Source organism: Thamnophis sirtalis, unplaced genomic scaffold (assembly GCF_051295495.1).
Source record: "Thamnophis sirtalis isolate CommonGarterSnake01/CBP01778 unplaced genomic scaffold, rThaSir2_p1.2 scaffold_3, whole genome shotgun sequence".
In the NCBI taxonomy this organism is placed as follows: domain Eukaryota; kingdom Metazoa; phylum Chordata; class Lepidosauria; order Squamata; family Natricidae; genus Thamnophis; species Thamnophis sirtalis.
In genome coordinates this window covers 172133326-172154159 of record NW_028261383.1, presented here as the reverse complement: position 1 = coordinate 172154159, position 20834 = coordinate 172133326, and the positions used below count along the sequence as shown (strand labels likewise).

General features: G+C 42.1%; 2 protein-coding genes across 2 annotated transcripts in view; both read right to left on the bottom strand.

Annotated features, from left to right (window-relative positions):
* Positions 1-12289, bottom strand: part of ICAM5 (intercellular adhesion molecule 5) — a 35932-nt gene extending 23643 nt beyond the window's left edge. Inside the window, exons 1-3 of the mRNA XM_087708292.1 lie at positions 12211-12289; positions 2919-3191; positions 1212-1529 (exon numbers count right to left, since the gene is read on the bottom strand). Of these exons, the coding sequence (XP_087564418.1) occupies positions 1212-1529; positions 2919-3191; positions 12211-12289 (670 nt within the window). The remainder of the gene's footprint in view (positions 1-1211; positions 1530-2918; positions 3192-12210) is intronic.
* Positions 12290-18433: 6144 nt separating this feature from the next.
* LOC148048385 (intercellular adhesion molecule 1-like) overlaps positions 18434-20834 on the bottom strand; it is a 36434-nt gene continuing 34033 nt past the window's right edge. Inside the window, exon 13 of the mRNA XM_087708291.1 lies at positions 18434-18537. Within this exon, the coding sequence (XP_087564417.1) occupies positions 18434-18537 (104 nt within the window). The remainder of the gene's footprint in view (positions 18538-20834) is intronic.

The window sequence follows — 20834 nt, the reverse complement described above, 5'->3', positions numbered from 1 at the left end:
GAAGAAATCTCCTTTAGTTTTTTTCCACTTTACAGGGCTAATCCTGTAAAGAAGGCAGGAAGGAAACATTCTGGTGTTGTTTCTAGCCTCATCTTTATTGCCCTGCTTACAGAAACTGCCTCTCCGGTTAACCCTTATTACCATTGTAACAACTAAGGCGAAGCGCCCATCGACCTGAGCGACATTGACTTGGCCACGCCCACACGATCACATGATCACCGAGCCCCGCCTACCCAGATGGTCATTAGGGCAGAGAACTGGTTGTTAAATTATTTGAATCCCACCACTGCTTTGCCTCCTTATCACTAGCATATGTCCTTAAACAACAACAAAAATCTCAGCCATGCTTTTACCAGGTCTTTCTGGCCAAGTGCTGAATTTACTCTTCTTGTTCTTCTTCCTCTTTATTATTATTTGTTTTCAAGGACTACTGAGGCATGGCTGGTGTTATGTTATAACTAAGTAATGTCACTAGAGTTCATAGACCCAACATTTGGAGAGGTGGTGGGAGCACTGGGTTCAAATATATCAGAAAGATATATCAAGCCTTCCAGAGTCACATTACATTCACTATTTTAATTTTTTTTAAAAAAGGGAATTAAAAAATACAGGAGAGTGATAATTACTCATTTTGTTGTCTGTGGAGGTTCTTAGTCATCCAAGTCATGGTTGCCCCAAAGGTGCCTTTTTCAAGAGGCCACTGGACTTTCTGTTTTTTTTCTTTGAAGACTTTTTGCTTCTCATCAAAGAAGCTGAAGAAGCTTCTTGGATGAGCAATGAGATGAAAGAAAAAAGAAAAAAGGAACAGAGAAGCAAAAGGAAGGAAAGAGAGAGAAAGAGAGAGAGAGAGGGAGAGGGAGAGGGAGGGAGGGAGAGAGAGAGAGAGAGAGAGAGAGAGAGAGAGAGAGAGAGAGAGAGAGAGAGAGAGAAAACACATGGCCGGCAAGCCACTCCCACCAGGTCACATGGCCAGCAAGCCACTCCCACAAAGGAGGCCACACCCACAGAGTAGGTTCGAAATTTTTTTGAAATCCACCACTGAGACACCCACTCCTCTCTTTCTGAGCAAATAAGAATCCCAGATATTGGGAGGATAGCTTTTAATATTTCTTTTCTTTCCAATTTGACAACTATTCGCCCCTTTTAACTGGGAGGAGGAAGCTTCATTCTGGAGAAGATGAAGAATGTACAATGAGAAACTTGCAACTCACCAAAGACTTTTAGCACTTCGCTGAACGACGTCTTCTCAAGGAGCTGCCCTCGAGGCCTCAGGTCCAGGGCAACGTGGCAGGTGACTTCCTCCATGTGATTGTCCTGCTGCGCAGTTATGGGGAAGGTCACTAGGATGTCCCTTGCTTCAGGAGCAGTGTGGTTCTCAAAGGTCTCTACATGGAGTTTCTCTGTTCCTTTATACACTGCCACAGTGAGGAGCTGGATGGGAGCAGCATTGGCAACTCGGCACGTCAGATTATACGCTTTGCCCACCTCCATTATTGGCACTGGATCCAGCATTACATGTTCTGGGATTTCTGCAATGATACATGGAAGCCAACTGGAAAAGGATTTCATATAAAAATGGTAGGCTGCTGAAGGAATCCCGTAGGAAGGGAACAGCGGTGGGTTCTGGGTCCCATTGCAACCAGTACGCTGCAATGGGGCCCAGCGTCCACCACATGAATGCGCGCAACACACATGCAGCGCACGCATGCTTACTTACCACCTGCGATGCTCCAGCTGCTCGGCGGAGCATCGCGCAGGCACCGTACGCTCCGTGCATGTGTGCGAAAGCCCCAATCGGCTCAAATAGCAGTTAGGAGAATGGGCAGGCGGGTGGGCCCTCCGGAGCATCATACCAGAATGGTACCTGGTGCTCTCAACAGGCACCAGTATGCCCGTACCGGAGCGTACCGGTCGTATCCCACCATTTCAATCAGGCATAGACAGATGTGACCTTCCAAATGATATTGAGCAACCATGAGTCCTCGCTAGCATATTTAATCATGCAGCAGAAGAGCAATCGCAATCCAACAATCTTTGGAATGACATAGATTATCTGTCCTGCTGATCTAGACCATTGAAGATGTCTCCTCTCCAAATCTCATTGCGATATATCTCATAGACAAAACAGATTTAAAGTGGTAATGGTGAACATTTGTGGGAATCTTGCCCATACCGTGGGTTGTAACTCTAAATAGATACCTATCACCCTGGCTTGGCTGATAAGGAGTCGAACTCTGTGGCTTAATGGTTAACACATCTGCCTAAGATGCAATACAGCACAGATTCGAATCCCAGTAAGGGTATGGCTAGCTGATGAGAGCTAAATAGCTTGAAATAGATCTATACTAGTCTCCCTTTATTTATTTATCAGCACAAATACAACACAAATGTAACAAAAAGGCAACAATAAAAATATTGGGTTTCTGTCTGGATGGTCTCTTGTGACAAGCCGATGGACAGAGAATGGAAGCAGTGAGCTTCCTCCCATATTTGGGCATACCGGGGGTTGTAACTCTAAATATATATATTTCCAACTCTCAGGCCATTACTTTAGACAAGGGGTAGTCAACCTTTTTATACCTACCGCCCACTTTTGTATCTCTGTTAGTAGTAAAATTTTCTAACCGCCCACCAGTTCCACAGTAATGGTGATTTTATGAAAACCTAATGAAAATTTTTAAATAATGCTATGAATTTTTTTTAAAAAAAGTCAATTAAATTTAAAAAAAAAGGAAGGAAAGTGCTTCAGTATTGGACAAAACCCCTACCGCCCACCATGAAAGCTGGAACGCCCACTAGTAGGTGGTAGGGACCAGGTTGACTACCACTGCTTTAGACTTTAGATGATGAAAAGCTGGCTTAAGGCAGTCTTTTAGGGATATAAACAACAAACAGATCTTTGCATCATCCCCACTTACGATAGACCATGATGTTTGCCTGAACAGATTTATGCTCTCCGTAACAGCTGAAGGAGCATTCAGTGGCAGACGCCCACTCCGTGATGTTCACAAGCTGGAAAACTGCCCAGTGACTCCCATTGTCTTTCTTCTCCTTCATCAGCGATGTCTCCAAGCCTCCCCTGGCATCTGCCTCCTGGCAGCTGGTACTGCAGTTCAGCCAGAGAGAACCTCCATGCTCCACCACAGGGTTTTCTGGCCAAATGGTGACATCAAACATGTGCTGTTCTGCTCCTGAAAAAGGGTATTCAGACTTACCAAATCGTTGGCCCCAAAAGATTGCATACAGACTTATAGATTTTCTGGGTTCATAGATAGGGATTATTTTACAGGTTTAGGCAGGAATTTCAGTCCATTCCCTCCCTTTCCCTCCAATTAATCTCAAGGCATTTTAGCACTAAACTGTGCTCATCATACTGAAATAATTAAAGAAATACGAGAGCGCCATTCTTGTAGCTGCAGTTTATACACATTTATGCAAGAAGGAAATCAGAGGTCACAAATGGAATTACAGGAAACACAAATGGAATTATTCCAAGAAAACCACTTGAATTTAAAGAAAAATGTACCTACATGACTCCATATAGTAGATTGAAGTCAGGACACAAAAACATAATGCTTTTAACTCAACCAAACTTCTTTGCAAGAAAGACTAGCTTTTAGAAGAATGGCTTTACTTACCCTACTCTATGAAATGCTAGTTTTGCATTCCTGGTGTCTTCAGGGGTTCATCTGAATGCTTAAGAATTTCAAACTGGGCAGAGCATGCCCATAATCCTATTCTCAGATCTCCCTGTTGGCGCCTGAGATGTATGAAAGGCATCTATGCTTGTGGTGTCTTGAATGAAAGCACCTCTCTTGGTTGTCCATGGAGAGTTGAACTCAGGTTCAAGTGTCTGAAGGTGACAGTCTCCTTAAGATCATCCAGTGAGTACGTATCAGTGGTGGGATTCAAATAATTTACCAACCAGTTCTCTGCCCTAATGACCAGCCGAGTAGGCGGGGCTCGGTGGTCAAGTGATCATGTGGGCATGGCCAAGTCGAGAGCCAAGGTGGCGCAGTGGTTAAATGCAGCACTGCAGGCTACTTCAGCTGACTGCAGTTCTGCAGTTCGGCTGTTCAAATCTCACCGGCTCAGGGTTGACTCAGCCTTCCATCCTTCCGAGGTGGGTAAAATGAGGACCCGGAGTGTTGTTGGGGGCAATATGCTGACTCTGTAAACCGCTTAGAGAGGGCTGAAAGCCCCATGAAGCGGTATATAAGTCTAACTGCTATTGCTATTGCTAAATCAATGTCACTCAGGTCGATGGGCACTTCGCTTTAGTTGTTACAATGGTAATACAGGTTAACTGGAGAGGCAGTTTCTGTAAGCAGAGCAATAAAGATGAGGCTAGAAACAATACTAGAATGTTTCCTCCCTGCCTTCCTTACAGTATTAGCCCTGTAAAGTGGAAAAAAACAATATAAAATTTCTTCCAATAACCGGTTCTCCGAACTGCTTAGAAAGTTAACAACCGGTTCTCCCGAATAGGTGAGAACTGGCTGAATCCCACTACTGGTACGTATATGGGTGCATGGTGAGAATTAGCATTATCCAAAACATAGTTGTGCTGTTTTTTTTTACCATCCAAAGAAACACTAGGTTTCGGCCACACTATCTACAATGTGGGGATTATAATAGAAGGAACTTCCTGAAGCATGTTGCAACAAAAGACCGTTTACTTTCTCAAAGCATGTTGCTAAATGAGTTGCCCTTTATGATACTGAGTGATGTATTTTCAAAGGTGTTTGTACTCTGTTTTCATAAGAAAATTAGTTTGTTTTCACATTTTACATAATCTAGCAAATGAAATTGGATGAAGCAGGAGCTAGCTGCAGGCAAAGATCAGTAGATGTAGGGAAGAAGGGCAATCAAGGGAAAATGCTTCTATATTTATGCGTCTCTCTGTATCAAGGAATTGCCGGCCAATTCATCCTGGTGAATGCTTTAGGGTTAACCTTTTCGTTGCTGAGTGCTGAAAGCGCACCCTGCCCCCACCGCACATACATGTGCGACCCCACCTGCATGTGTCCCGCCTCCCACACCTGAGCGCACGACCCCCATGTGTGCACCCTGCTCCCACGCATGTGTGCATATCTTCTGCATACGCCCCATACCAGAGGTGGGTTCCTACCAGTTCGCACCAGTTCAGAAGAACCGGTTCGTCAAATCTACCGGACCGGTTAGAAGAGGTTCCACCAGTGGACCCGGAAAGCAGGCCACACCTACAGAAGAGGTTCCAAAAATTTTTGAAACCCACCACTGACACACACACACACACACACACACAGACTCACACAGAGAGAGAAAGAGAAAGAAAGGAAGAAAGAAATAAAGAAAAAAGAAAGGAAAAGTGAGAGAAAGATGAAAGAAAAAAGGGAAAAAGGGACAGAGAGACAAAAGGAAGGAAGGAGAGAGAGAGAGAGAAAGAGAAAGAGAGAGAGAGAGAGAACACATGGCCAGCAAGCCACTCCCACCAGGTCACATGGCCAGCAAGCCACTCCCACAAAGGAGGCCACACCCTCAGAGTAGGTTCGAAATTTTTTTGAAACCCACCACTGCCCCATACCCACATTTGCTCAGCAGAGACCCCAAAACCAGCTGGCTGGCAAGAGGTGCATGTACATGCACAGTGGGACTGAGCTGGGGCGACGGCTCATGCGCCTGCAGAGAGGGCTCTGTGTGCCACCTGTGGCACACATGCCATAGGTTCACTATCATGGCTTTAGGCAATAGCTTGTTTTGGAAAACACATATGCTTGGTGTCTATGAAGATTCTCAGTCATCCAGGTTCGTGGTTGTCCCAAAGGTGATTTTTCAAGAGGCAACTGGACCTTCTGGTTTTTTTTCTTTCAAGACGTTTCGCTTCTCATCCAAGAAGCTTCTTCAGATCTTGGCTGGATGATGGGGATCCATTCCCCACCACTAAACCACACCCAAACGTATCCAAAAAGTGACCTATCATTTATTATTATCTATGAACCCAGAGCACAATTAGCAATAGCAATAGCAGTTAGACTTATATACTGCTTCATAGGGCTTTCAGCCCTCTCTAAGCGGTTTACAGAGTCAGCATATCGCCCCCCACAGTCTGGGTCCTCATTTCACCCACCTCGGAAGGATGGAAGGCTGAGTCAACCTTGAGCCGGTGAGATTAGAACCGCCGAACTGCAGATAACAGTCAGCTGAAGTGGCCTGCAGTGCTGCACCCTAACCACTGCGCCACCTCGGCTCATTGCATGGTTATTAAAACAGCCATGGTTTGGAACGATTTCACAGCTTTCTATATAGCTGGACAAGGAATAATTTCAGTAACATAATTGAATTCCTTTTTGTCCAGAATAAATGGGTGGATATAACTCTAGGAAATAAATAAGCTAAGAAAAACAAGGGAAAAATATGTGAAGTGTGTTTTTGGGGCCCTTTTTTTTCAATTCCATGATCATAGAGCCGAGGTGGCGCAGTGGTTAGGGTGCAGTACTGCAGGCCACTTCAGCTGACTGTTATCTGCAGTTCAGCGGTTCTAATCTCACCGGCTCAAGATTGACTCAGCCTTCCGTCCTTCCGAGGTGGGTAAAATGAGGACCCGGATTGTTGTTGGGGGCGATATGCTGACTCTGTAAACCGCTTAGAGAGGGCTGAAAGCCCTATGAAGCGGTATATAAGTCTAACTGCTATTGCTATTGCTATTGGGAAATTCTGGGTGGGAGTTATCCTGCTGACAGAAAGACTGCTGTGGAGTCTTAGTCATGAATCCTTTTCCCATATTTCTTTTCTAGTAATCCCTTGGGTTGGAAAGATCCCTTGGGCTGGATTTGGTGGAGGGATAAATCAAATAATCTATGGGTGAAGCACGATGATCAAATTCTTTTTTGTAGTTACACAAAGGGCATATTTTCCAAGGGGCAACTTTCCAGCCCTCTGAAACAGTTTAATAATATTGGAAGGGCCCTCGGAATTTCTCCGGTCCAACCTCCATATTTATTTATTTATAAATGTATTTATTTGCTGCCCATCTTACCATAGGGTAACTGGACAGTTTACAGTTACATCTAAGTGAAAACATAAAAAGTTAAAATCAAACCTTAAAACCAAAGTTACATGGGTAGAGTAATCAACCACCTCCATTATGCTGTTACCCCACGGGGGCCCAAGTCTACTGCCAAAGCCACATCTTTAGCGTGGCACGACAAAACCGCGCTCGACTAAGCCGCGCCCGATTAAACTGCGTCGCTGATGTCATCAACAGGGCGACAACAGCCAGCGCGGAGAAAGAAGGGCGCTTTAAATAGCGCTTTGAAAGCAAGCCGATTCAACTTAAGGTAAGGGTTAGGTTTAGGGTTAGCTTTAGGGTTAGGTTAAGGGTTAGGGTTAGGCTTAGGGTTAGGTTTAGGGTTAGGTTAAGGGTTAGGTTTAGGGTTAGGTTAAGGGTTAGGTTTAGGGTTAGGTTTAGGATTAGGTTTAGGGGGGTTAGGTTTAGGTTTAGGTGTTAATTTTAGGTTTAGCGTTTACAGCGTGCTTCTGTCTCCGTGCTGTTGTCGTGCTGTTGATGATGTCAGCTACGCGGTTTCGTCGAGCGCGGTTTAGTCGAACGCGGTTTTGTGGTGGAACCCATCTTTAGACCCTTAGATAAAGAAGGTTGGGGCCAAACTCATGTGTGGGGGGAGAAAGATGTTCCAGAGGGCAGGAGCAAACAGCAGAGAAGGCCTTAATCCCTAAGAGGTGGCCATAAACCTTCAATATTTGAAGACATACCATCCTTGCATGGGTATATGCTTAGGTATTTGGGGCATTGTGGCCTCATAAGCGCTACTCTTTTGTCCATGTGCAATGTTAAAACACACATGGAAAAGGGCCGTGTGTTGTGTCTAGCTATCTGTTGAATTCACTCTGTTTAATCCAACTATGGATAGCACAAAAATTTTGACCTGCACTGTTTGGCGGGCTCACCCTTGCAGAAGATTGAAGAGGGATGTAGAAGAATTTTGATTGGTCAGAAAAAGATGGGCAAGGATAAAGAATGGAAGCAAAAATATGGATTCCTGCCCCATTAGGCTTACATTTTTTTTTAAATGCTGGGGAGTGCGAACTGAGGCAATGGGGGACTGGAAAAAGAAATATTTCACCTATATTTTCAGAAGCAGATAACAATTAGAGAAGTGTTTTTCACACTTGGCAACTTTAAGATGTGTGGACTTCAACTCCCAGAGTTCCCAGTGTAAATGGGCATGCATTTCAGTTGTTCGGATGAAAACTGGGCTTTTCGCATGAATTTCCGATCTCCAATTTTTCTCCAGCCTGAATGACAAGCTGCCATCTCTCAGCAACCTTCACTTTGAACCTGGGTTTACTTATTTGTGAAAATGAAAAAATTGAAAGAGATCAAGAAATTTATTTCTATTATGTTTTAGAAATAAATTACCTGTCAGAACAAGGTAATGATATTGACTGGAACATTAGGAGAATCTTTCTAATGGTAATAGAAAGGATAGGCTCCCTTTTGCTACATGTCTAAGCACACACGGAAGATGCTAGACTTTGCATTTCTGCACTGAGCATGGGGTTAGATCTGGCGGCCTCAATCAACCATGTGCAAGCTGAGATCCCGATGGATCACAACTCCACTTCCACTCACGCCTCTGCCAGATGAGCAAGAAAGACTTAATAATCCGTATAATCTCAAGCTCTAGAATACCTTGTTTTGGAAATCATATGATGTTGTTAAACTAGAGGATCTCTATTCTTGGGGCCATAGAGAATGATTTCAACACACACACACCCATCCCTTTAACTTACATCCTAAGCAGAGAGAGAGAGAGAGAGAGAGAGAGAGAGAGAGAGGGAGGGAGGGAGGGAGGGAGGGAGGGAGGGAGAGAGAGAGAGAGAGGGAGGAAAAGAATTCAAAGTGAAAGATATCCCAGCCCAATGCAAAACTCAAACTATCTGTTCTCCTTTTAATAAAACACACACTGTTTCCTTGTGGCTGAAACAGAAATCATCATCATCATCATCCAAAGAACGATTCCCCTTCTTAACCCTAAGTGAATGAAATCTGAGTGCAGAATGGAGAACTAGGAGTAAGAGATTTTAATGGAAAAAAACAGCATGTGCAGAAAGCAGCGAAGATCTAAGCAGCGATTTCTATATAGCCCAGGGGAGGGGAGGGGAGGGGTGGGGAGAGTCATAGAGAGAGATAAATGGAAACCTTCTTTTTTGGGGAGGGGTCCTCAGGCAAGCCCACTCAGCTGCATCCGATCCCATTTGTGACAGGGAATTACAAAGCCTTTCCCTTCGCTTTTGTCATCCGTCAGGGAGAAGCCTTCCGCACAGTTTGGGGCAGTGGAGAGCATCTCAGGGAGGGGGTGGGGGAGAAGGGTGGACTGCTGGTCACTTACCCACCGGCATCAGCACTGGAAGCAGGAAGCAGCAGGGAATGAAATGCCAGAACCACTGGAGCTTCATGGCCGAAAGCAAAGCTGAGCTAGAGAGAGAGAGAGAGAGAGTAAGAGAGGAGGCAAAACCAGAGAAAGAATAGCTGGCAAGCGGAGGGGAGGAGAAAGGGGGCTCTTGATTGGTTTAGCGCTGGCAACTTGGTATCTAAGGAACAGGAAGATGCAGAGGTGGCTAAAAAGCTCGGCGGCAGCAGGAGACCAACTGTTTTCAGGGCACAAGCTGTGCATTTTAATTCCCACCTCCTACTATTCAGAAGGAAAACTCTCGCCCCTGTAGAATCAGCAGAATGGTCCAGCCATTCCTGCATCCCTTTCCATTTGTGGGAGGGATGGATGCTTCAGAGCAGAATCCTTGCCGAGCCTTGCTGTCTTGAGGGGCAAACTGAAAGGTTGCTTTGATGACTCTGTGCTTTTGCATAGCCCAAATGGAGTTCTCTTGAGCGCGCAATGTAAAGCTACTTCCACTTTAGCAGCCTTTTAGACACAGACTATATTGCCTTATTGTTTTGGAATCAAGTTCCTGGTTTTCAGAAAGGTATTTTAGTTCCAGAGTGGGTAATTATAAACTTCAAGTGGAAGGGCTCTGACCATCCTCTATCCCTTTGATACTAGTTATCAGGACTGTGAATCCCTTGGGGGCAGAACCTTTTACATTTATTGTATGCTATCAAATTCACAATGAATTAACAGTGCTTTCTAACTAAAATGTGTAGTCTACATCAGTGGTGGGTTTCAAAAATTGTTCGAACCTACTTTGTGGGTGTGGCCTCCTTTGTGGGAGTGGCTTGCCGCCCATGTGACCGAATGGGAGTGGCTTGCTGCCCATGTGACCGAATGGGAGTGGCTTGCTGCCCATGTGACCGGATATGAAGATGCCGACGACACTTGTCAGAACCACCTTAAATTATCTCTCACTCAGCACTGGCCTGCATAAGAATAGGATGTAAACTTGTTTTTTAAAAGGCATCTTTGGTTTGCGTTAAAACAACTTCAACACACGCAATGTTCTGATTGCACCACAAACGCAGTCGTCATCCTTACCTTTCACAGAGGCACTGAGTTTTATAAATATGAGCATGATAGTGTAGAATAATCCTATCCAAGGACCAGTGGTGGGTTTCAAAAAATGTTGGAACCTCTTCTGTAGGTGTGACCTGCTTTCCGGGTCCACTGGTGGAACCTCTTCTAACCGGTTCGGTAGATTTGATGAACTGGTTCTACCGAATAGGTGCGAACTGGTAGGAACCCACCTCTGGTCTATATCACATCAAGCTCAATTTCAGGTGACTACATGAACACTTTCCTATAGTTTTCTTGAAAGCCACATAGAAGTAGTTGACTCTTGCCTTCCTCAGTTTTATTTCCTAATCTAACTTGCAGTCTTAAGATTTTAGGTGGTCTCCCATCCCCTTTAATTGGATCTGATGACCCTTTACTTTGCTTACAGATACAGATTAACAGAGTTGGACGGGACCTTGTAGGTCATCTAGTCCAACTCCCCACTCAAGCAGGAGACCCTACACCATTTCTGACAAATGTTGCCTCCAGTGAAAGCCTCCAGTGATGAAGCTCCCACAACTTCTGAAGACACTGTCAGAAAGTTCCTCCTTGTTTTTAGATTGAATCTCTCCTTGATTAGTTTCAATCCATTATTCCTTGTCTGGCCTTCAGGTGCTTTGGAAAACAGGTTGACTCCATCCCCTCCTGTGGCAACCCCTCAAATATTGGAACACTGATATCATGTCTCCCTGCTCCTACTCTTCACTAGACTAGCCATGCCCAGTTCCTGTAACCCTTCTTCACATGTTTTAATCTCCAGTCCATTAATCATCCTGGTTGCTCTTCTCTGCACTTTTTCTAGTGTCTCAACGTCTTTTTTATAACTGGACTGACATGTGTCAGAAATCTCCTGCTTGGGTGGGGGTTTAGACTAGCCTTTACCAGTTTTAAAGAAACCCATCACAACTTCTAGCCTATTGTTTTTATTTCAATATACGCTCCATTTTCTTATCACAAAATTTTGCCTTTCCGCACTCCATTTTCTTTGGCATATCCTGATTCAAAGATATAAAGATGTGTTTATGTGATCCTAAGTATTTATTTCTGCCTTTTAAAGCAGGACTGGTAACCAGTTTTTCCTTCTGGATGTTTTGTTGTTCTAAAGAACTACCCACAGATACTGGGCCATTCTTCTTTTTCATGTTTAAATTTTTTATTAGGTTATAAGATAAAATACAAAACTAAATAGGAAGACACAGTGTAGGGAAAGAGGGAGAGGATAGTGAGGAGAAACTGGAGAAAAGAAAAACAGAAACTTTGACTTCTGACTCCTTCTGTTGAAGTTAAAAAAAAAGCATTAACGTCAAACCACAACTTATTGTTTTTCCATAATAATATAAGCTAGCCATTTTTATAGAGAGCCGAGATGGCACAGTGGTTAAATGCAGCACTGCAGGCTACTTCAGCTGACTGCAGTTCTGCAGTTCGGCTGTTCAAATCTCACCGGCTCAAGGTTGACTCAGCCTTCCATCCTTCCAAGGTGGGTAAAATGAGGACCTGGATTGTTGTTGGGGGCAATATGCTGACTCTGTAAACCGCTTAGAGAGGGCTGAAAGCCCTATGAAGCGGTATATAAGTCTAACTGCTATTGCTATTGCTATAAAAAGGTATCAATCTAGTCAATAAAACCCGAAATCAAAGTTTCATTTCCCCCACATTTCAAGGACAAAGTTCAGATGTTTCCATGTGGAAACAAAGGTACTTATATCCTTTCCTTTAATCAAAATGGTCAATTTAGCCATTTCTGCCAACTCCTTCAGCTTCTGTAGCCATTCGTCCATGGTAGAAATCAAAATGTCCTTCCATTTTTGTGCGTATGATAGTCTTGTTGATGTCAACATATATAACAATAATGTTCCACACTTCTCCAAGTCTTTTTCCATGAAACCCAAAAGAAAAGTTTCTGGTTCCGTTTTTATTTTTGTTTTAAGAATTTTCTATATTATAATATGAATCTTACTCCAAAATTTCTTTGCTTTATCACATGGCAACCACAATGATAAGAAGTTCCCCCTTTGCTTTTACCCTTAAACATTCATTTTAAATACCTTTATACAATCAGGATAAGATCCGGTGTTAAATATCAACAATACATCATCTTAGACAATTTTTCCACCCCCATTTTGATCAAAATAAGAATCCAAGGAGGTGTGCTTTAAGCCTCCACTAAGTAGATGGGCTCAGTGGTGGGTTTCAATTTTTTTTAGAACCTCTTCTGTAGGTGTGCCCTGCTTTGTGGGAGTGGCTTGCTGGCCATGTGACCAGATGGGAGTGGCTTGCCAGGCATTTGACTGGATGGGAGTGGCCTGCCAGCCATGTGAGTGGGAGTGGCTTGGCAGTCATGTGACCAGGTGGGCATGGCCAACTTGTGGTGAAATTCACTTAACAACACTCTTGCTTAGCAACCAAAATGTTGGCTCAGAAACTCTGGCATTTGAAGCACGGAAGATGTAAAGCTGTCAAGTTACAAGACCCTTGCACCCCTAACCCTTTAGAAAAAAACCCCAGGGGTGTTCAAACTTGACAGCTTTAAGATGTGTGGACTTCAACTCCCAGAATTCCTCCTCCAGTCATGTTGACTCAGGAACTCTGGCATTTGAAGCACGCAAGTCTTAAAGCTGTCAAGTTACAAGACCCTTGCACCCCTGACCCTTTAGAGAAAAAAAACCCTAGGGGTGTTCAAACTTGACAGCTTTAAGACTTGTGGACTTCAACTCCCAGAATTCCTCCTCTCGCTCTTCATCTTGATGATGTACGGACGGACGGGGGGAGGGAGCTGGAACCGGTTTTAAACGGCACTGTAGATTTGTGGAACCTCTTCTATAGAAGAGGTTAGAACTGGCAGGAACCCACTCCTGGGTGGGCTAGAGGAATACTGTAAAGAGCAGGAAAAGGAGCTGAAGAACCTAATGTTGGGAAGTGCTGAGCAGGTCCTCCGATAGCAAAAAAAGGGAAGGGAGTTTGTGTTGACATAATTTCCGCAACATATGGTTCCTCCCCCTCTTTAGGTGTGAAAACAAAGAGACATATTGGTCTTCGCTGCTTCAGAAGGTGGGATAAGATGCTTTGCCAACTCCTGGAGTGGATTCCTTGGCAAGCCGTTTCAGAGGAAAGGTGTTTCAAAATCAGATTGGAGTTATCTGGGGACAGTAAACCTCTTGCAGTGGGCAGCTACTACAGGACCTATATAGAAAGCTAGCTATCTTGGCTAGATTAACCCAATTCCCTAACATTGCTGGCCCCCAAGATTTTCTCCTGAGTGAACAAGCCAACACATGTGCAGTGATGTTCTGATGAGAGAAAAATAACTTCAAGGACAGCTCCAGGCAACTGCCTTGCGGGCAGGAGAAGTGCGGGAGGCAGTTATAATAATAGCTAGGGATCTGTGGGTGGGCGAAGCATGCCGTGAGTGGCTCCAGATGGGTCTATAAACAAGCCAGTTATGGACTATGCAGCAAGTCCAGCTTTGCAGATTTCACTGGCATCGAAGCCCAAAAGTCTAGTCAATCTCTACACTCAGGGTATTTTGACATAACTCCTTAAGGACTAAGAGGATGGCTTCATCTAAAAGCAGTATTAATGTTTTTGTTGGTTTGCTATTGCTGGTGTTCTTTTAATATTTTGCAAAGGCCAGCGTTTAATCATGGGATTGTCGACCCCTAGCCAGCCCCACCCTCACTCCCAGCAGAACAGGTTGCTCTTTTCCTTCTTTCTTTCTTTCTTTCTTTCTTTCTTTCTTTCTTTCTTTCTTTCTTTCTTTCTTCTTCCTTCCTTCCTTCCTTCCTTCCTTCCTTCCTTCCTTCCTTCTTCTTCTTTTATTTTTCTCTCTTTCTTTCTTCTTTTATTCCTCTCTCTCTTTTTCTTTCTTTCTTCTTTTATTTTTCTCTCTTTCTTTCTTCTTTTATTCCTTTCTTTCTTTCTTTCTTTCTTCTTTTATTTTTCTCTCTTTCTTTCTTCTTTTATTCCTTTCTTTCTTTCTTTCTTTCTTTCTCTTTCTTCTTTTATTTTCCTCTGTTTCTTTCTTCTTTTATTCCTTTCTCTCTCTCTCTCTCTTTCTTTCTTTTTCTTTCTTTCTTTCTTCTTTTATTTTTCTCTCTTTCTTTCTTCTTTTATTCCTTTCTTTCTTTCTTTCTCTTTCTTCTTTTATTTTTCTCTCTTTCTTTCTTCTTTTATTCCTTTCTCTCTCTCTTTCTTTCTTTCTTTTTCTTTCTTTCTTCTTTCATTTTTCTCTCTTTCTTTCTTCCTTTCTTTCTTTCTTTCTTTCTTTCTTTCTTTCTTTCTTTCTTCCTTTCTTTCTTCCTTCCTTTCTTTCTTTCTCCCCCCTCCTCTTTTGGGAGAGTATATTTGTCTTCCTTATGTTTTTAATCTCCAGATCAAGACCAGAGACCTGGAATTTGCAACAATTGGAAGAAATTTCTGAATTCATCTTAATGTAATTGGGTCCATTCATGCACCCCTGTTTCACAATCGTGTTTCGCTGTTTGTAATATTCCATGGTGCTGGTTCTTCATGGTTCCTGGTGAATGCAAGTGCAGAAATATTTTCTTAACCCTCTTTGATGTCAAAGAACGTCTACTGCAGCCGCGCGAGCGATTGTGGGTGCACCTCGGTACACCCATGTTACACCTATCCTCTGCGAGCTGCACTGGCTGCCTATTGGTCTCCGGATACGCTTCAAGGTGCTAGTCGTCACTTACAAAGCCCTACATGGTATTGGACCTGGGTACTTGAGAGACCGCCTTCTGCCAATTACCTCCCATAGACCCATTAGATCCCACAGATTAGGCCTCCTCCGAATTCCATCTACCAGCCAATGCTGGCTGCCGACCACCCGGAGGAGGGCCTTGTCTGTGGCTGCTCCGGCCCTCTGGAATGATCTCCCCGTGGAGATTCGGACCCTCGCCACCCTTCAGGCTTTCCGTAAAGCCGTTAAGACCTGGCTGTCCCAGCAGGCCTGGGGCTGTTGAGTTCCACCCCTACTCGAATTGGTTGCGCCTGTTGTGATTTTTAAATTGTTTGCATTGTTGTTTTGTTTTTTGTCTTACTTTTTGTATTTGTTCCCCTCCCCTTGGTTTTTGTTCAGCCGCCCTGAGTCCCTTTGGGAATAGGGCGGCATACAAGTCGAATAAATCCAAATCCAAATCCATACTGCCCTGAATCTCTGTATCTTTAGCGTAGCTTGCTGCTCATGAATCCTAAGTAACTCTGGTAGAACCCATCATATTGAGCTCTCACACTTTATCAGGTGGGTATACTTCTGTGCTTGCATGAAGAATGCAATTTCTTTCTTTCTTTCTTTCTTTCTTTCTTTCTTTCTTTCTTTCTTTATTTTATTTTATTTTATTTTATTTTATTTTATTTTATTTTATTTTATTTTATTTTATTTTATTTTATTTTATTTTATTTTATTTTATTTTATTTTATTTTATTTTATTTTATTTTATTTTATTTTATTTTATTTTATTTTATTTTATTTTATTTTATTTTATTTTATTTTATTTTATTTTATTTTATTTTATTTTATTTTATTTTATTTTATTTTATTTTATTTTATTTTATTTTATTTTATTTTATTTTATTTTATTTTATTTTATTTTATTTTATTTTATTTTATTTTATTTTATTTTATTTAGTTTATTTGTATGCCGCCCTTCTCCGGGAGGGACTCAGGGCGGCGAACAACTCAAAAGGGGAAAAGGGGATACAAACACAATACACGTAATTAAAATACACAAGAGTCATACAGCCATACAAGTCGAGAGGGGAGGGGGACTCATCAACCCCAGGCCTGCCGGCACAGCCAGGTTTTGACGGCTTTCCGGAAGGCTTGGAGAGAAGTGAGGGTCCGAATCTCCACGGGGAGTTTGTTCCAAAGGGCCGGAGCTGCCACAGAGAAGGCCCTCCCCCGGGTGGTAGCCAGATGGCATTGGCTGGTAGACGGAACCCGGAGGAGGCAATGTTTTTCTTTCTTCTTTTCCCTTCAGATTCTGTTTACATTCATCTTGTTTAACCAGCAATTATGACACTTTGTTTGAAGAAGTATTTTAATCAGTTGCTTATCTTCATGTTATCATTTATTGAACAGCATTTATTCCACGGGCCTGATGGAATAGCCTTCCTGTTCCCTCCCAAGTTCTGCAGAAACGTTGTGCAGGAATTCTTCACCCTTTCAGGAATTGTCCGTGTTAAAACGCAAGAAGCTGAATAAAGTTCTTTCTTCTCTTATTTTACTTAGCAGCCCAAGAGCAATTGTTCACTCCTACGCTGACTGTCTTGCCATGTAAAATCCTTGAGGTTGTGTTAAACAATCAATTGGAAGATACAATTTCAGGAGTAACTCTCCTAAGGGCTACGTTTCTTTAACTAGTTGTTAGAACAAGAAAGCAACTTGTTTGTGGAAAGACGACCATACACAGTGTTGTGTTGTATTTACAATATGTACTATGATGTTATTCTTACAGTTATAATTTTTGTGGCATATATTGTTTTTCTCTGGTCTATTTGCCTGTCATACATCCTTATTCCCGATCCACTAAATTATTGCTGTACATTAAGAACAGTTTTCAGGTATTCAGGTTTTGGGGTATTGCCCTGTTGGTTCCACCACAAAACCGCGGTCGACTAAAGCGCGCTCGATGAAAACGCGTACCTGACGTCATCACAGCGCGACGAAAAAAGCACGCTGTGAGCGCTAAAGCTAAAATTAACCCCTAAACCTAAACCTAACCCCCCGAAACCTAACCCTAACCCTAACCCTAAACCTAACCCTTAACCTAACCCTAAACCTAACCCTAACCCTTAACCTAACGCTAAACCTAACGCTAACCCTTAACCTAACCCTAAACCTAACCCTAACGCTTAACCTAACCCTAACCCTAACCCTAACCCTAACCCTTAACCTAACCCTAACCCTAACCCTAACCCTTACCTTAATGTGAATCGGCTTGCTTTCAAAGCGCTATTTAAAGCGCCCTTCTTTCTCCGCGGTCGCTGTTGTCGCGCTGTTGATGACGTCAGTGACGCGCTTTAATTGGGCGCGCTTTAGTGGACCACGGTTTTGTCGTGCCACGGCCCTGTTCCCTTAAATTTCTGTGGCTAGACACTGAAAAAAAATATTCTGCCTTCTGAAAGACTATTAAAACCTGGCTATTCCGGCAGGCCTGGGGCTGCTGACCTCTTTACCGAGGTCCTGCCCCGATTAGACTGGGTGCATGATGTGCTTTCTTTTAATCTGTTTTCTTCCGTTTGTTTTTAACTCTTCACTTCTTAAAATTTATTTTCTGTAAGCTGCCCGGAGTCCTTCGGGATTGGGCGGCCCATACATTTATTAAATCTAATCAATCAAATCAAATCAATTCTGAATATCTGGAAATATAGAATGTTAATATTGTTGGATACAAAATGGGCATTGATTTCAATGTACTAATTTATGGCCTGATGCTCCACTTTCCTGGGGTTCTTTTTGGCAGCAAATGTCCCCAATTTTATATACATTTGTGTTTCATTGCTTGCTCTCAAAGTGTTATAGTTACAAAGTTATTGTATTGCTAGTAAATGCATTGTTCACTTCCTTCTATGATATTATTTATACTATGGGAAGGGGAAGTGAATTTACATGAATATAATATTGCCCTGTCAGTTTATTATAAGAATAATACATCATACATGATTGTTGGCATTCCTTTCACATGTGCATCTTCTAGGAAACGTGGTCCTTGTAAAAATATATGAATGATCACTGCTCATTTTATAATTATCAAAAAATCCTCAAATGTAAACAGTCCTTCAAGCTAGGAATTGATGGGAATCCATCTCACCAGCCAATCATTTCAGCTACCTTGTAATGGGACATTTCAAGCAGGAAGAAGAGTTTCAGAGAGCAGGACACACACATATATATTCATTGAGTTGTCCTTTCGATTGCATTAATTGATCCAAAGTTTAACGATGAAGATGAGAAAGACCACCAGCACACAGGCTAGCAAAGCAGCAACAACAGTAACAGCTACAACGATAGCCAAATAGGATTCTGAAAACCAGATAGGAAGACAATTAGAAAAGGAGAATGAAATATCACAACATTATTGTCAAAATATTTAGATATTTTAGAGGGGGTGAACTTTGCAAAGAAAATCCAGTGTATCACTGAAGTGCATCGATGATATTCCAGAATACTATTATACTACTTTACATTATAAAAGAACTACAAATTCTCCAAATCAAAGGAAACACGAATAAAGGAAGCTGTATTTCATATGTATTTCACATGTGCTTCATATTTTCCAAGCATAATATTACATTAATATGATCTGAAACTGGCTCTGAAGAACATATGAGGTATCTATCATTTGATTATACCCCCACCGTGGCACGTCAAAACCAATTAAACCGCGTCGCTGACGTCATCAACAGCACGACAACAGCGAGTGCGGAGAAAGAAGGGCGCTTTAAATAGCGCTTTGAAAGCAAGCCGATTCAACTTAAGGTAAGGGTTAGGTTTAGGGTTAGCTTTAGGGTTAGGTTTAGAGTTAGGTTAAGGGTTAGGGTTAGGTTTAGGGTTACGTTAAGGGTTAGGGTTAGGTTTAGGGTTAGGTTAAGGGTTAGGATTAGGTTTAGGGTTAGATTAAGGGTTAGGTTTAGGGTTAGGTTAAGGGTTAGGTTAAGGGTTAGGTTTAGGGTTAGGTTAAGGGTTAGGATTAGGTTTAGGGTTAGATTAAGGGTTAGGTTTAGGGTTAGGTTAAGGGTTAGGTTTAGGGTTAGGTTTAGGATTAGGTTTAGGGGGGTTAGGTTTAGGTTTAGGGGTTAATTTTAGGTTTAGCGTTTACAGCGTGCTTCTGTCTCCGCGCTGTTGTCGCCCTGTGATGACGTCAGCTACGCGGTTTCGTCAAGCGCGCTTTAGTCGAACGCAGTTTTGTGGTGGAACCACACCCCACCACAGCTTACAGTTATATTGTCAGATGGGATATTGCATTTTACATATGTTCATACAAAAAGTCACAACCATTTTTTTTCAGCCATTGAATTAGTACATCTTTGATATATAAATTTCAGACCTCTCAAGTTTCAAGAAATAATATCTTGGTATACTAGCAATTATTGGTTCATTTTAGGCTGAATTTATAACTCAATAGCAAAGGAAAATTTGGCACAAAGACAACGCTAGACTAAATCTGGAGTGACTACTAAAATTTTCATAGCTTTACATGTTTCAGTTCATGTAAATTCGGATGATCCTTAGTTGGTTAAGCCAAAGATTTTGGGAAAATAAGTGTGGGTTGATAAAATGCAGGTCTGCCAATAATCCACTCATATGAAGAACCACTAAAAGATAGTTTGAGTTTTACAAGGAGGAAAATGTGATATGCTGAGGAAAATACAGTACGATATGATTTACTCACAAGGCCTAATTTTCTTTTCTCCCCCAAGGAAACTTTCACTTAAAATTAGTTTCCTGATTCTCTTGATATAATGCTAAATATGATTCTTGATATTGACTGGAAAGCACTGATTGGAAAACTGAGTGTGTTCCTCAAATCCAGCCCTGCTTGCCAATTCATTATAAACTTTTAACCCCTTGTTTAATTTTGTTTGCATTTGTTTTATAATTGTATTATATTTGACTATTTTTGTTAGATTGTGAGTCACCTAGAGTTGTTCAGAATTGGGTTGTGCCTCAATTGAATAGAGTAAATTGAATTAATTATATAAATTAAATTAAATGGGGAACAGATAAGAGACATTTCTCAGGAGGAGAAATCCAGTTTTGGGTGGGTGGGGGGCTTGCAAATGTTCCCTTGTGGGGGAGGAAAACACTCCTTTCACTATTCATGGACTCATGTGAATACGCTTTTCACAGTACTATTTCCCATTTGTGGAATCACTTCCTCTCCAAATTAAGAGGCTTCCAGTCACAACTTCTATTTTTCTGCTGTTCTGTTTCTCTGCTATTGTTTATACTGTTACCAGTCTTGCTGGCATTAATTGAAAGGATATATACAGTAGAAATACTATGAAATAGTGAATAAAGGCACTATAGTCCATCTGTGACATGGAAGATAAATAAATGTGTCACCTTTATTTCAGAAATGTACTAGCTGAAGAACAGGGTAGGAAAGATTAGTTCTTATTTTAAAAATGAGTTGATGAAACATATTTAATTAAAGTAACTTTCCAAGCATAACTAAACAAGCAGGAATTGATATTAGAAGGAGGTATGTTTCATAGCTGGCTGGCAACCTCAACATTATGATGTGGTCTCTCTTCATATTATATAATAAAGAAAAGTCTCTGAGCATTGCTTCTCTCCTTGATTAGTTTCCATTCATT